Source organism: Meriones unguiculatus, chromosome 1 (genome assembly GCF_030254825.1).
Source record: "Meriones unguiculatus strain TT.TT164.6M chromosome 1, Bangor_MerUng_6.1, whole genome shotgun sequence".
NCBI lineage: Eukaryota > Metazoa > Chordata > Mammalia > Rodentia > Muridae > Meriones > Meriones unguiculatus.
The window spans coordinates 45,317,480-45,333,157 of NC_083349.1; the positions used below are offsets into that span (position 1 = coordinate 45,317,480).

The following is a 15,678-nucleotide window of genomic DNA, read 5'->3' on the forward strand; positions in this document are numbered from 1 at the left end:
AAAGGGCACCTCAAAGCTTAAATAGTTCCTTCAGAAATAATAAATTAAAATTAAAATAATTTAATCAATAAAATTATCTGATCAGAAAATGAGAAAAAGCTATAATTTGTTGAGGAAAAAACAAAACAAAACAAAACTTTATATAAAAATGAGCATTTTAGCTACCTGTGGTGGTGCATGCTTTTAATCCCAGCACTTGGGGAGGCAGAGGCAGGAGAAACTTTGTGAATTTGAGGCCAGCCTGGTCTACAAAGTGAGTCCAGGACAGTCAAGAATGTACAGAGAAACCCTGTCTTGAAAAACAAACAAAAGACTCACTCACCTCCCCCAAAGCTCCATCTCCTAAATCTCACATTTCGAGTTTAAGGACTATCCCAGTCCTTAAGGACTATCTTAGGATTTGTAAGAAACACATTCAGACTCTAACATGTGAGGTAGAGGAGGGATAACAGGAATAAAAGGATGAGGGAAGACAACATGCTTACAGCGCCTTCCGTCTTCTTGTTCTTCCTGTTCCCTCAGACTGCATAAGCATCTCATAAAGGCCCCTGCAGATGAACTTAACATCTGGCTGGGCGGCACTACTTAGGGCATTTTTATCTTAGAAAAACGCTTGTAGAAGATTTTGTTTCTGATCTATATTTATTAAGAATTGTTGGGAGGGGAGATAGGGAAAGGGAATGGCTTACACTATAGAAATTAACCCCGCTTGCAAATCCATCTTACAAAGCTAAGCTTTAAAATGAGTCCTGAACTCTCCAGATGTTAGTATTCTTTTCCTTGAACTTCTAGGGACTTGGCTGCCGTTCAAGCTTAACATGAAAAATGATATACAAAATCAGATTTATCAAAAAGAGAAAAATCAGGTTGATGGCCTTTTTCCAGTTGATTTATCAGTTTATTTTCCAAAATAACCAACTTGCTGTCTTATTTAAGACATTTAAATATATACATTTAAATTGAACATTGAAATGTATATTTATACTTCAAAAATTTTTTTATTTATTACAGTTTATTCCCTTTGTATCCCAGTTATAGCTCCTCCCTCCTTTATCCCCTTTCAATCCCACTCTCCCTCCCTCTTCTCCTCCCATGCCCCTTATCCAATCCAATGATAGGAGAAGTCCTCCTCCCCCTTCCATCTGACCCTAGCCTATCAGATCTCATCAGGATTGTCTTCCTCTGTGGCCTGGTAAGGCTAGTCCCCCGACTCAGGGAGAGGTGATCAAAGAGCCAGCCACTGAGTTCATGTCAGAGGCTGCCCCTGTTCCACTTACTAGGGAACCCACTTGGACACTGAGCTGCTATGGGCTACATATGTGCAGGGGTTCTATGTTATCTCCATGCATGGTCCTTGATTCAAGTATGAGTCTCAGAAAAGACCCCTGTGTCCATATTTTTTGGTTCTGTTGCTCTCCTTGTGAAGCTCCAGTACCCTCGAGGTTTTTCTTTCGTAAGATTCCCTGTATTCTGCCCAAAGGGGAACCCTCCTCCATTGCTGGTGGAAATGAAAACTTGTAAAACCACTTTGGAAATCAATCTGGCACTTTCTCAGACAATTAGGAACAGTGCTAGCTCAAGATCCAGCTATACCACTCCTAGGCATATATTCAAAAGAGGCTCAAGTATACAACAAGGATATTTGTTCAACCATGTTTGTAGCAGTTTTATTCATAATAGCCAGAATCTGGAAACAACCCAGATGTCCCTCAATTGAGGAATAGATACAGAAATTGTGGTACATTTACACAATGGAATATCACTCAGCAATTAAAAACAAGGAAATCATGGCATTTGCAGGCAAATGGTGGGAACTAGAAAAGATCATCCTGAGTGAGGTATCCCAGAAGCAGAAAGACACACATGGTATATACTCACTCATAAGTGGATACTAGACATATTATATAGGATTATCATACTAAAATCTGTACACCTAAAGAAGCTAACAAGAAGAAGGACCCTGGGTAAGATGTTCAATCCTCATTCAGAAAGGCAAATGGGATGGATATAAGAGGGAGAAACAGGGAACAGGACAGGAGCCTACCACAGAGGGCCTCTGAAAGACTCTATCCAGCAGGGTATCAAAGCAGATGCTGAGACTCATAGCCAAACATTTTTATACATTTTTGTTACAATTTTTAAAAAATGCTTTCCAAATGGAAGAGCTCCTGACATAGTTACATTATGTTTTCTATATTTCATGCTCAAAATAAACACAACAGAAAATACAAATTCTCCAGGCGACAAGTGAATCAGAGCCCCAAACAGAATTTAATCAACACATCTTACCTTGGGCACAAAAGACTGAGAATAAGGTTTGACTTAACGGGGCTTGGGCACCAGTAACTTGACCCAGACAACAAAGAATGTTGTTCTCTTCTCCAAGGATGTGTCAGTGTCTCCATGACTGAACCCTTTATCCTTCCTCGTTTTTCATTCATGTTCCCCTGTGAAATTTAAATATCACATCTACATGTGGTGTTGAGAAACAGGGGAATAATTGACACAGCCAAGGAGAAAACCATGAACTACCCTAACCTTAGAACCAGCTCAGCCTTGGAAGGGACTTTTCTCTGAGCCAGTTCCCCTACATCCCTGGTTTAGAATAAGGCAGGCCATTTGACCCCTTTGTGTAGCAGCAGAGCAATGGCCCTGCGAGCCTCTCCCTCTCCATGCTCCTCCTGGGGGTAATGGAGTCCTCAGTCCACAGCAAATGTGCCCGATCCTGTTGGATCTCATTAAGTGGGAGTGTTAAACACGCTCCTATCCATTGCTCTGTGAATTCCCCATCCTCACACAACTCAATTCTACTGTAGAGATGTCTGTCTTAAATGTGCACATAATCTCCTGAAAAGCAGTTCCCTGTGGCCTTCCCAGGGCTGGGCACCGCTGGGGTTGAACTGGTGCAGAATAGAGCCATAACCCTCAGGAGGACTTATGGAGCTCCCGGGGACCTAAGGCTCTTTGAAGCCTGTAGCCTAGAAATTTACTGCTGTGCACCTTGGGTGCACAGGCACCACCTGTGTGGTCTGGGAGATGCTGACGGGACATCCAGGATGAAGACCAACCATGTGTTTTTATCCATTACATCAGTCCCCCACAAGCCACCAAATGACAAGTCCCTCAGATGCTGGTTCCCAAATCTAGATGGAAAATGCTGACTGATGGAGCTTGGGCTCTGCCAGATAAGGTGATTTTGCTTTCAGCGGTGATGGTGATGGGTGTAAAGGATCTCTGGGATAGGTGAGGTTAAAGCCCATAGCCCCTATTACCTCAGGAGCTGGGGCTCTGGGCGATTCCAGGATCAGAAAATAGCACTTCGATTTAATTTAACCTATTTTTCTTCTTGCCATGCTTTACTTTCTTGGTGTTCCTGAGTTTTACAAGAAGCAGGAGGCTACAATTTCCCCCTATCTGAGGAAATTCTAACTTGACTACCATCTATTTAGAAGCAGGACAGTGAGGCTGGCTCCTGCTCACTCCTCCTGAGGATCAGCTCCGATGAAATCTGGGAGCCAATGGGAGACTGCAGCATTCAGTGGGCTGCAGCTCATATCTGTGTTCAGTCCCCCCTCCCCCACCAATTCCATGCACAGGGAATGAGGTCCTGACACTGCCTGGGGACTGGGACCGCCTTTGGAGCTCAGTCATGACACTAGACATGGGCATCAGCTCAGCAAGGACCAAAGCACAGGAGCAGGCATGCCTTTAAGAGAACCTGGGGTACCTGAACAACTTGGGGAGGTCATGGGATTGTTCTGTTTGTTTGTGGGGGGAAGACTGTGTTTATTTGGTAGGAAATGTTCTCATTTTAAAGTTTCTCATTTAAAGCAAAGGCCCAGTTAGCTCCAAAGTTGCCTAGTGCTTGGTCTTGTCTGGCTTTGTGCCTTCCAACCTGGAGACCCTTCCCTAGTTCTGTCCTTTGGGATCCTTGCCTCACTAGGAATCCAGGAGTCAAGAAGCAGCACTCATCAAATGACGAGTTTGGGAAATGCCTATGATCATTTTCCAAACCTTGAGTGGGGACTCTGTTATGAAAGAAACCCATTTTCCAAGACAGAATTGGTAATGGAGAATTGGTGGGAGTCTACTTCCTTCCTTCCTTCCTTTCCCTCAGATCAGTGTCCAGATGTCAGCTTTTGAAACTTGATTTTACATAGAAACTCAATATAATTTGGCATTTGGTAATTATTTGTGCTACGTTCCGTGTAACAACTTAATATAAGCATAGAGAATCTTGCAACAAGAGATTAAGTGGACTAGAATCCACCCTTTAATCTACCAAGCAGAACGTTCTCAAGTAAAGCCTACGGGATGGGCAATTATCGAGATGTCCTCCTTCCTCTCTGCTGAAGGCAGAGTGCCCTGCCAGCCCCAGGGTGAGGTTGTGTGTGCCCTAAAGCATAAATGACCCTCAAGCCAGACTTTCAGGAGCCTGACAGTGGGGAAATCTAGCAGGCCATCCTATTCTCCTTCATTGCTTAAAGAGGCCTATTCCTTTCTGATGAGCATAAGATAGAACATGATCAGCCCTGGGGAAGCATTCAATGGCAGGGCCCACTGACTGCCTGGGTGCCACACGGCTGTCCTTTGCACGTGCACTTCGTCCTCAGCCCTCTTCTGCCATGCTCTAGCTTTGGAAAGGCAAAAGGATGATGATTCGGAATGTGGTCTGAATTCTACTGTGCGCCGAGACAGTCTTGGCCCTACCTTCAAAGAGAGAACTTAGTAAAAGTACCCTCCTCATAGGGCTGTTGTCAGAATTCAACATTAATTTATTTAGTTCATGGGATGTACCTGGCCAGCTCTTGACCCTATGTAGGAAACACATAAGGAAGAGCGTAGAGCTGTCAGTCAATAAGATGGCAGGATCCAAGTACCCCTTCCTCAGTCCCATCTACAGAAATCCAACTTGCAACTCACAGGCAAGCATGGCACTTTTGAAAGAAACGCAATTATTTGGGGCATGTATTAAGGAGGGAAACTAAGAGAATACATAAGAAATGATGACCATCACCCTCTGGCCACCTTCCCATTCTCGAACTGCCTCAGTACCTCCATCAGCATTCATATAGAAGTGCAGTTGCTAAGGACCACGCTGGAGGGTCAACAGATGTAAGGACAGTAGCGGGTGAGTATGGGAAGGCAGGACCTTGCTGAGGTCCCAAGGCCAGTGTGTGTGACTGGGCTTTCTTGTACTGAGCTAAGTCCTGGGCTTCTAGCTATTCTAAAAGACTGATTTTAAACATTAATAATACACTGTGTCAGCTCCTTCCTAAAGAAACAGGCAGGGTGCCAATGAGTGTGTGTTAGAAGAGCAGGGAAAATCACGGAGAGCCACAGACCTAAGAACAAACAGAAGGGACTCCATTTGAGTTGGGAAGTAGTATTCCAGAAAGCATGCGGAGGCCCCAAGGCAGGACAGAGGCTTTGGTCAAGGAGCTGAGGGAAGCCCAAGGGTCCCCTACATAAATACTCAGGGAAGGTGTGGGACAAGAAGATGTGAGAACTAGCAGGCCCCTGCTATCAGTATTCCATGGGGTTGGGGGGGCACACAGTTCTCAGAGCTCCTCCCCACCTCCCCCACATTTCCTAGCTATTCAGTGACAGCAGGAGATGAAAACTGTTTTTAGAAAACCACAGTAACAAACAGTACTTGAGCTGCTTACTTACATGATAGCGTAGTTAAAAATATCTCTGTTCAGACGGTGTGTGTTTCATCAGGGGGTAGCTTGGCCTTTCATACGTATGATCTCTTTCAGAGATAATGTCTTCCTGTGAAAAAACAAAACAAAACCATATCCAGCAATTGCATTAACCAGGACGTAATGGAGATTCGTAACAGCCAGACACATGGCTCTTCTGCCTAAGCCTTGTGGCAGAGGCAATTCTAGAAACTGAGGGTCCTTTGGCTACTTCACTGAAAGGCCTTTAAATTCAGCTCAAGATCACTGAGCTGCATGTCTGCAGGAAATGCCAAGTGCTAGACACATCTGCCATAGACCAGAAACCCTTTCTAAGCTCACAGGAAACAGCAAGCAGCCAAAACCACGTTATTAAACTCGAAAAGCCATTGTTGCAGATCGCGGCCCTAAACAGACCCTCAAGTAAGTGCTTTCTTCTCTGGGCTGGAACGGCTGTGGACAGAGGATGAGAGAGCATGCTTGGTCCATTGGCCCGCTCCCGGGACCGATGAACGCTGTGCCAACGAAACTGTTCCCATTAACCTCCTCTGCCCCTTCCTCTGGAAGCCTGCCCTGACACCCTCGGGAAATACCCACCTGGTCAGGCTCATGACACCACGTTCTCTCCTGGGCCAGAGTCAAAATTTCACATTGTTTCCATGGTCACTTCCCTGATGTCCGCTTCCCTCGCTGGACTTCAAGTGCCAGTCCCCACAAGGACCTAGTTTCCCCAGAAGCCCTAACCTTTGAGTAAGCTCTGTGGGATGTCAGAAGGCTACCTACCCTCTCACGGATCGTCTTCCACGAGGACTGAAAACAAGGCTGGAACCTGCCCAACAGAGTAAATGGAATGGAGCATTACACAGCTACTAAAAAGGACGCTGACTTAGAGTGCTTAAAAATAAGGGCTGGAACCTATCCATAAGCTAATATGTCAATATGCAAAATGGTACACCGATGATTTTAATGCTGGCATCAAACTTACACCTGAGGAAAGTCGGAACACAAACAACACAGTTCAAATGAGCTGTGCTTGGCGCCTGCCTATGGCCAGTTCTTCTTTGGACTTTATTGGTTTTCAGGGAATTCTCTAGTGAGCAAATCCTGCTTCTTTACCTTCAAATTGTATTTTAAAAACTTAATCTCAATTGTTCTTTGCCACAAAGACAGAGAACATTTTACATCTCATCTACTTTGGGCCACTCAGAGCCCAAACTTAAGCACAAACCTGACAATGTCTTCCAGCTTCTTACACAGAGTGCTTCCCCTCCCTCCAAAGATCCCCAGAATCCTCTGTGCAGAATGATGCTGCCTTCCCATGCAAGCCTCCATTTTTATTAACTCCCAACCACTCTCCTGGGATGAACCCCATTGCTGATTTCTCTGGGAGTCCTTCCGGAACCTCCAACTTATAGAGAGGTCAGCCGACCTGTGTGTTGTTCATTTCACGACACTTGTAACCATGGACATTGACCCTGCTGGTTAATGTGTCCGCTAGAGTGAAACTGGGGCTGAGACTCTGGTTAATATCTCATCCCAGACTTAAGTATGGAGGCGTTGCCATCCCAGCCCTAAAGAGACTGAGGTAGAAGGATGTGAGTTTGAGGCTAGCCTGGGCTATATAGCAGAATCCGTCTCAAAAATACAAAAGTAACACTCATGTCAGGCCACAGTTGGTACTGAATACCACAGTAGAATTTAAAGAGTATTGTTTGAGGAGCTGGAGGGATAACTCAGTAGTCAGGCACATTTGCCACTCTTCCTTGAGGATGTAGTCTCAGTTCCCAGTACCCACACCTTCTCCCTCGCAGCTACCTTTAACTCCAGTGCCAGGGGATCCACTTCTGGCCTCCACAGGAACATGCATGCACCCAGTGCACAGACACAATAACATTCGGGCCCACAAAATAACATTGTTTGAGTAGTGAATTCATATCGGGGTGAGCATTGAATCCTACATTATGAGGTATCACTAAGCGAAAGCCATACACAGAATTTTGATGAAGGAAAGCACAAATACCATTTCCTTGAAATGTTCGAAGAATTTTACCAATTCCAGTAATTCTCTCTGATAATGTTTGAGAAACATTAGAAGGGCACACATATTTGTGATGTTAACAAGGATGATGATAAAGATCATCTAGAGAACTGTCCATCACCTGACCATGAAAGCCTGGAGCGGTTGATAGCTCAGCTATGCCAATGGCCACTTGTGGCTCCTTGTGTCTATAGTTCACCCTCATTGCTCTCCCACCACACCCTTCTCTAGAGCAAGCATGTCACACTGGTCTCCGGGAACTTAAGGCCCAGAGTAGGACTGAGTTTACAGATCTATTACCAACCTAGGAAAACAACAGGCAGCAATTGGCTGCACCCCCAATGCATGGCTGTATTTCGGAAAAACACCATATACACAATTTCTGTTCTCCCTAAGAGTCATATGAGAAATACAGCAAGTCTTTAAAAACAGCCTTCAGCTAGATACATGGGCCTTTAAAATACTATAGCACACAGGTAATAGAGCTGTATCATCACAGCCCCCTCTGTGATTCTCCTTCTTCTCACTCACAAGAGGAGCAGGGCTGCGTGGTAAAGGCAGGCAATGTGTGTTTGCTCCAGGTGTGGGCAATGGGAAATGGGCTGTTCCTCTTTCCTTTGCGACTACATTCTTCACTCTGGTCTTCAAAAGGCTTTGCACATCTTCCATTAAAATCCTGAACTGAGAAACCTAAAATTAAATCTACCATATGACCCAGAAATACCAGTCCTGGGCATAGGCTCAAAGGACTCAGTATCCTTCCTACTCCACAGACACAGACAACATATGAAGGAACAAGAAAAATGTGTTACATGTAAGCCATTGATTTGTGAGGGGAAAATGAAATCATGAAATTTTCAGGTAAATGCCTGGAACTAAAAAAGATCATACAAAGCGAGACAACCCAGACCCAGAAAGACAAATGCCATACACATGTTCCCTCCTAGCTCCAAGACTGCAGATGTAAATGAGTAACCACAGAAACCAGCAGGTTCTAAAGGCACTGTGGGAAGCGGGGAATTTTTGAGAGGGGAATAGGATACAGGTATTAGGAAAGGGAAAGGGGAAAATGAGAAGAGCGGCTCTGACGGGGACGGAGGGAGGGAGAGTAATGCATAAAGAGAAAGAAGGATGGATAAATAGCATCGAAGGTTATCTGAAAAAGTCTCGAGGAATGATTATTTTATATTTGCCTAAAGCTATATACAACATATGTGTGTGAGAGAGAAAGTATCTTAAATGAAGTTGTGCCACTTGGGCCAACAATTCTCCCTACAAAAACAATATACTAACAGTACCAGGCATGAGAAACCTCCTTTTGACTGGTTGCTCAGTGTAGCCCAAATGACTCCCCAAACAATATATACCATTGACATTGCCCTGGGATTCCTCTCAGACGCTGATGGTAAGACCCTGTGACTAAAGACATTGAACATTTAGGACACAGGACTTGGCTTACTTGAACTGGCCTTGAGAGCACCATCCTGCGGTCTAGTTTACATACTATCGTAAGGTACTAACTATGTAAGCTGCCAAGGAAGGGAGGCAATTATTAGTCGTACCCAGCTATGGCATGTGAACCACAATGATCAGCACAGCAAGGTATCCATAAAGGTGTAATAGCGCCACTGTCGTGTTGGTGGTAACCAACAGCTGCTTAAGTGGACGGAAGACCTACTCATCAGGAAGGAAATCATGCCTACTACCAGAAACCTAGCCAACCACCTGGGGCTAATGGGGTTAGGACTCCTAAAGAAAATCTGCTACCGTCACTTTGCTAAACCAGCATAATTCTTTAACTGCATTCTAAATCTTATCCTTATAACCACAGATAAGTGTAGCCATCAGCCCTCATCAAAGAGGCTTCTCGCTACAGCAAATAGATACCATCACAGAAAACCACAACTGGACACAGTGAAAAGATCAATGGATTGTGGAGATCTCAGCTGCAGTGGAAACATCTGTAGTCTGGCTCCTGTATCTATGTCTCGGGGAACATTTCAGAATAGAATGCACATGCATGTATAATAATAAAAAAAAGAAGCTATCAGCTTGAGAGTGTGGAGGACATGGAAGGTGTGGGAGGGAGGAAAGGGAAAGGATAAAGTGATGAATTACATTAAAAATATAAAAAGTCAATTAAATTTTTAAAACATTGGGCTGATTACAGAATGGGAGAAAAAAATGCCAACAATACATCAGGCAGGGGGTTAACGTCTAAAAACATAAAGATCTGAAAAAAAAAAATTAAAAGCATCCAGTTAGTAAATGGGCTAGTAAACTGAGTATCATTCTCAAAACACACACACACACACACACACACACACACACACACACACACGTGGACAATAAACAACAGAAAAAAGAGTTCAACATCCTTAGCCACCAGGGAAATGCAACTAAAACCGCTTTGAGAGTCCATCCTACCATAGCAGCGCCAGCATTAAAACCCACAGATGACACCATATGCTGATGGTGGGGGCAGAAACTTAAGAAGCCACTATGGAAATCAGTGTGAAGTTTCTCAAAAAATTAGAAATAAAAATAAAAGTGGACCTGCCGTACTGCCCCACTCCTGGGCATATATCTGGCGTTTCCTCCATCAGCGCCCCACAGAGAGATCTGCACACGCGTGTTCACCGCTGTGGTACTTACAACAGCTTGGGATTGGAAGACGCCTATCAAGAGGTGAACAGATACAGAGGAGTACGCATGTGTACCACATACAGGTGTGGAAAATATCCACAGTGGGACTTTATCCTGCCACAAAGAAAACAAAATCCTGGCATCTGCAGGAAAATGGATAGAACTTGAAATCATTACGTCATGCAAACAAAGTCAGGTTCACAAAGACAAACACTACGTGTTGTTGTTTATGTAGATCATGAAACTAGAAAGGAAACTATGCTGGATAGTTTTATGTTGACTAGACACAGGCTAAAGTCATCTGAGAGGAGTGAATCTCAATTAAAAAAAAAAAAGCTCCATAAGAACAGGCTGCAGGCAAGCCTGTAGGACATCCACTAAGTTAGTGATTGATAGGGGAGGGCCCAGCCCATTGTGGGTAGTGCTGTCCCTGGGCTGGTGGTGCTGGATCCTATTTAAACAAACAAACAAAAAACAAAACAAAACAAAACAAAACAAAAGCAGGCTGAGCAAGCCACAGGGAGCAAACTAATGAGCAGCACCCTCCATGACCTCTGCATCAGCTCCTGCCTCCAGGTTCCTGCCCTGTTTGAGTTCCTGTCCTGACTTCCTTCGGTGATGAACAGTGATTTAGCAGTATAAGCCAAATAAACCCTTTCCTCCCCAAGTTTCTGGTCGTGGTGTTTCATCACAGCAATTTAACAACACCAAGTAGGACAGAAGTCACGTAGAAAGAGACCTTGAGGCAGTAGATGCTAGGATGAGGGTGTAACAGAGTGACACAATCGCACAAGCACTGTTGCGGGGTAAGGAAGGGACCAGTAAGGAGTAAAAGTGGTGAGGGAGGAGGTGGAAGTTTGGTATAAGAAAAACAAAATGCATTTGTGTGTGTGTGTATGTGTGTTCGTGTGCACACACGTGCATGAGTATGCATGTGTACTTTTACTCTGTGCTAGGTTGCAAGTTGTCAGACAACACGAGAACTGTGTTACGTGTTAGTCTCCATGACAGGCGTGGTTAAACAGATTATCAATCCTAACACTCTGTCACACACTCAACTCCAATCCCAGTTGATGCTGTTTGCCTCAGTAAACACGAGGCAGTTCTTACGTCAGCCAAAACTGAGGGTCAGCCGGCTAGGTACATGGAGCTACTCATCAAAGGGAGGCCGAGTGGACATATAAATGCCTATGTCACTTGACGTGTTCAGAAGCAGCCGGGCCCTCCCTTTGCCCTCTGTGGGAGTTAACTTCCATCTGCTCTGCCCTCCTTTCATCTGGACTACTGCTGAGGGCACACCATAGTCTGTGTCATGTTAGGCGGATGGGGCCATGCTGACCAGATGTCTAGTGTGTCAGCCCTAGAGAGTAGAGACAAGTTACGATTAGGCACATGTCAGACAGCTGCCCAGGAATTTCGGCGTATTGTAGCGTCGGAAAAGCCTGCTGTACTAATTCTAGGAGTTAGGAAGGTGTGTGCAAACAAAACACACAGACAAGAACCGTAGGCTACCCCGGTCCCCACACAGAGCAGTGCTGTGGCTGAAGGCAGGTGGGAGAAGCCGTCCAAGCCATCTCCACTGTGCCCAGAAGCTTAAAGGAGGAATACTGCTGAGCTCACATACCACACAGAGACAAGTGTCGCTGGCACCACCACCAGTTCCCACGCTGAATAACGTCCCTCACTGCCAACCTGAGAAGAGCACGCACCAGGAAGGGAAGGAGACTAGGCCCAGGACTGGGATCATGTCGACTCTGAGCATCTGACTTTGGCAAACCTGGTGTCTTAAAATCTGCTCTAACACTTTCCAATGCAGTGAATAATCAAGCAATTGACCATACATTATTAGCTTATTCAAACCTAATTTTCTTAACTAGTTTAACATTTTAATATAGTTGTACTATATCTTAAAAAAAAAAAAACTAAGAAATTGTTGCTTTCTTATACTACCTCAAAATCAAGTATAATTCCTGTTAAATTTCCAGAGCCATTCAGAGACTGTGTAATGTAGATCCCTCTGTGTGTAGTAATTGTGGCTTCTTGGGAAGGGAAGGTTTAATGCTCATCATGAACAATGTAGAGAAAAGCTGACCTGCATGTGCTTCTTTCATAGCGGCTGCCTGGTTTCCTCCAGTGTCCCTTCCATGCAGTGAAGGTAACTGACCCCTCTGCTCGCTGATTTGCCTGAGTGTCATCTACCCAAAACATATGGCATTCGCTAACCCTGGCAGACATTGGCAAACTAAATGTTGATTTATTACATCTGAGATGCTGGCTGGCAAATACAGTCTCCTGCCTCAGCTCTACAGACAAAGTAATATGCAAATGTCTCTTGCTGCTTGTAATAACGTAAACAACCCAAGAAACTAGTCTATGCCGATAAAATATGCACATTAATGGTGTTTATTGTTGACTGGTGGAACACAGATGGTTTTTACCATTCTATTTTGTAAATGTATACCTTGTAAAATGTCTAGTGAATACTTTCACATTGTAAAACTAAAAACTTCAGTTTAAAATTTATGAATGAGTCGGTAAATATTGTTAGTTTTGAGCTCTTTTTATACCAACCATCGTATTTTGTTTTGTGTTTGGGATGTGTGTGCATGTGGGTGTGTATGCCTGTGTCCATGTGTGTCTGTGGGTTCGTGTGTGTGTGTGTGTTTTGTGTGTACCTGTGTGTGTGTGGCAAAGGAAGGAAGATGTTGGGTGTCTCTCTATCACGATCTACCTTATTCTCTTGAGACTAGTTCTCTCTCTGAATCTGAAGCTCACCTTACTTATTTAGTCATTCATTCATTCATTCATTCATTCATTCATTTTTGTAGGCTAGGCTCTGTCTTCAACCCCACCCAGCCAACCTACCTGCACCAGTGGGACCACACCCAGCTTTTTCCTGTGGGTGCTGGGGTTCTGAACTCAGGCCCTAACTCGTGTGTGGCGAGTGAGCAGCTTTACTCCCTGGGCCATCTCCCCAGCCTGTCCTTCTGCTCTTTGTAGTGCTAGTTTGCTTTGGTTTTTCTTTTTGACAGTACTGGGGGTTGAACCTGGAGTCTCATGCATACTAGACAAGTGCTCTACCATGGAGCTACACCACCAGACCCACACCGGGTATCCCCAAACACGGCTTCCCAAGGAAAAGAGGCTAGCGGTACTTTTTGTGCAGGTTTGAAAAGGGATGGTGACGCTCATCAGCTGAAATCTCCAGCAAAGCAAACTGACAAGGTATTCGGGCTTTCTTCCTGACAGAACACTAGAGTCCTCAGACAAGGGGAAGGTGCTGCCTCTGCTGACCTTTCTTGGCGAAGAGGCTGATCCACAGGGCTGGTAGGTCTGGATATCGGGGAGGAGGTAACTGAAGTTCCTGGGTAGAAATCAGCGTCCCCTTGGTGACTGAACCAGGACCTTCTGGACTTGGTTGAATCTAGAGGTGACTGACTCCTTAAGACAATCCGTTCATCTGGCTCTCTGATAACCTGAGTGATAACATGCATTATTCTCCACTTGCAGTTTTGGTTTTGATTTGCCTAATATAAAGCTAGGGGTAGGCTAGAACAAAGAAGGGAAACTGAGATACAATAACAGAGTACCTGGCCAGGGAGCTCCCGTAAATAAAAGAGGGGGAACTCCTTTTAAACTCCTCTCAAGGTAGAGGAGCCTCAGGAGTCCAGGCCAGGGGGACATGGCCAAAAGGCTCTAATTGGCAACAGTAACAAACCAAAGTAAACTCACACTTGGAACACTTTGATTTCTGAGGGCATGGACTTTTCGGTTCCAGGAAAGATCAGATTTTTTAAACAAAGTGTGTCTGTGCTGTACACATACAATGCAGCATACACTTAATTTCCTCCACTACATCTCTCTCAGTTTATAGCATACGATCTAGAACTTTCAGCCTGACAAACTGACCACGCTTGAGGACACCTTTACCACCTCACTGTATAAAAGTAACTGATTAAAGGAAAGCAGCATGGGTCACTGGTCCTAAAGTAGGAATCGCCCTGTGTAACCCCGCTCTTGGTAATGGATCACCCAAATGAACGAAGGGGAGCAAGCCAATGGATTCCCCCTGTGATGCAGACAGTGGAAGCTGCGTACTGGCCTGCATAAACCACCCCCTGAGCTATGCTGCCCTCGCAAGCAGCGCAAGTAGGAACAATCCCTCCCCGTTCATAGAGGCGGGAGAGAAACCATTTACAGATGCCACTGCTGCTGCTAAAGTTACCTTTATGTTTGCTGCAAAGCTGTCAAGAGAAGATGCTAGAAGAAAGAGAAACAGTATGAGGATTGTTATTACCAGGTAGCCATAAATCCCACAGCACAAACAAACGCCCCCTTGTAAGTTCCAAGATCACAACTGAGACTCCCTTGGGGCCCCGCAATTCTACGGGACCTTTCTGTCTCCCTGTGGTCCACAGTCAGGTTGTATTTTCAGTAACAGTATAGCTGGAAAGGGCGTGGGGGACAAACCTGACAAGAATTGTAAGTTCAAGACCCTTTCACAGCCTTAAAGAGAGAAAACCTATTTGCCCAGGTGCCCAGAGCTCAAAAGAAGGCAATGTGGGCTTAACATACAGTTTCTATGCTCTGCCTCAGGAGTCCTTCTTGGTTTCTGGAGAAGTCTTTACATAGGAGCTCATGAGGATACTTGGGCAAGGTGACCATGAATGCGAAATCAGTCCAAACAATACGTCAGAGCATAGAGAAACATAATGCGTCTAAAGCACAAATCACTTAAATATTTATGAGGCAAGTACACACTAGTGAGTGGCAAGGATGATCAGAGAGTAACGGCCTATAATGTCCAAGACCCTAGTTCCAAACAACACAGAGCATTGCAGTACTAAAATAATGATAATAATAATAGTCCCAGAAGTAGTAAACACACGTGGAGAAAACTAAAAAGCAAGTGGATTTTTTTTCCCAGGTTTAATGACAAACTAGTCTCTGGACTCCTCATACCCTTTACAGCACCAGCTGCAATAAGGAAGAAAGAAGAGATTTTTAAAGCTCGATTTGTTCCTTACCTGGGTACACTCACCTCTGTGTGCACACGGTCCTGGAAACTCCCCACCCTAAGTTGAGCGAGGAATCAGCAACACTGAGTGCCTTGCAGATACAGCTACAAAACTCTCCTGAGGCACCGGAACCCCTTGGGCACAACCCTGCACTCGGCATGCATTAACATCTGCATTAACATCTGTTCCGCTTTTGACCCCTTGTTTCTTAAAGAGCAATCCACGGTCCAGCAGCATGAGGACCACCCAGAAGCTCGTGAGACAAGGCCCCAGGCCCCACCCCAGCGCTCTA

The 15,678-nt window shown here is 44.8% G+C and overlaps 1 protein-coding gene across 2 annotated transcripts in view; it reads right to left on the reverse strand.

Annotated features, from left to right (window-relative positions):
• Positions 1-1,636: 1,636 nt before the first annotated feature.
• Positions 1,637-15,678, reverse strand: part of Spata6l (spermatogenesis associated 6 like) — a 40,199-nt gene continuing 26,157 nt past the window's right edge. The window contains exons 9-13 of one of the 2 annotated variants that reach the window (XM_060388103.1): positions 14,594-14,628; positions 13,663-13,844; positions 6,468-6,513; positions 5,674-5,775; positions 1,638-2,447 (exon numbers count right to left, since the gene is read on the reverse strand). In XM_060388103.1, the coding sequence (XP_060244086.1) occupies positions 5,686-5,775; positions 6,468-6,513; positions 13,663-13,844; positions 14,594-14,628 (353 nt within the window). In that variant the 3' untranslated portion in view covers positions 1,638-2,447; positions 5,674-5,685. Of the gene's footprint in view, positions 2,448-5,673; positions 5,776-6,467; positions 6,514-13,662; positions 13,845-14,593; positions 14,629-15,678 lie in introns of both variants that reach the window. The other variant, XM_060388112.1, reaches the window with a different exon arrangement.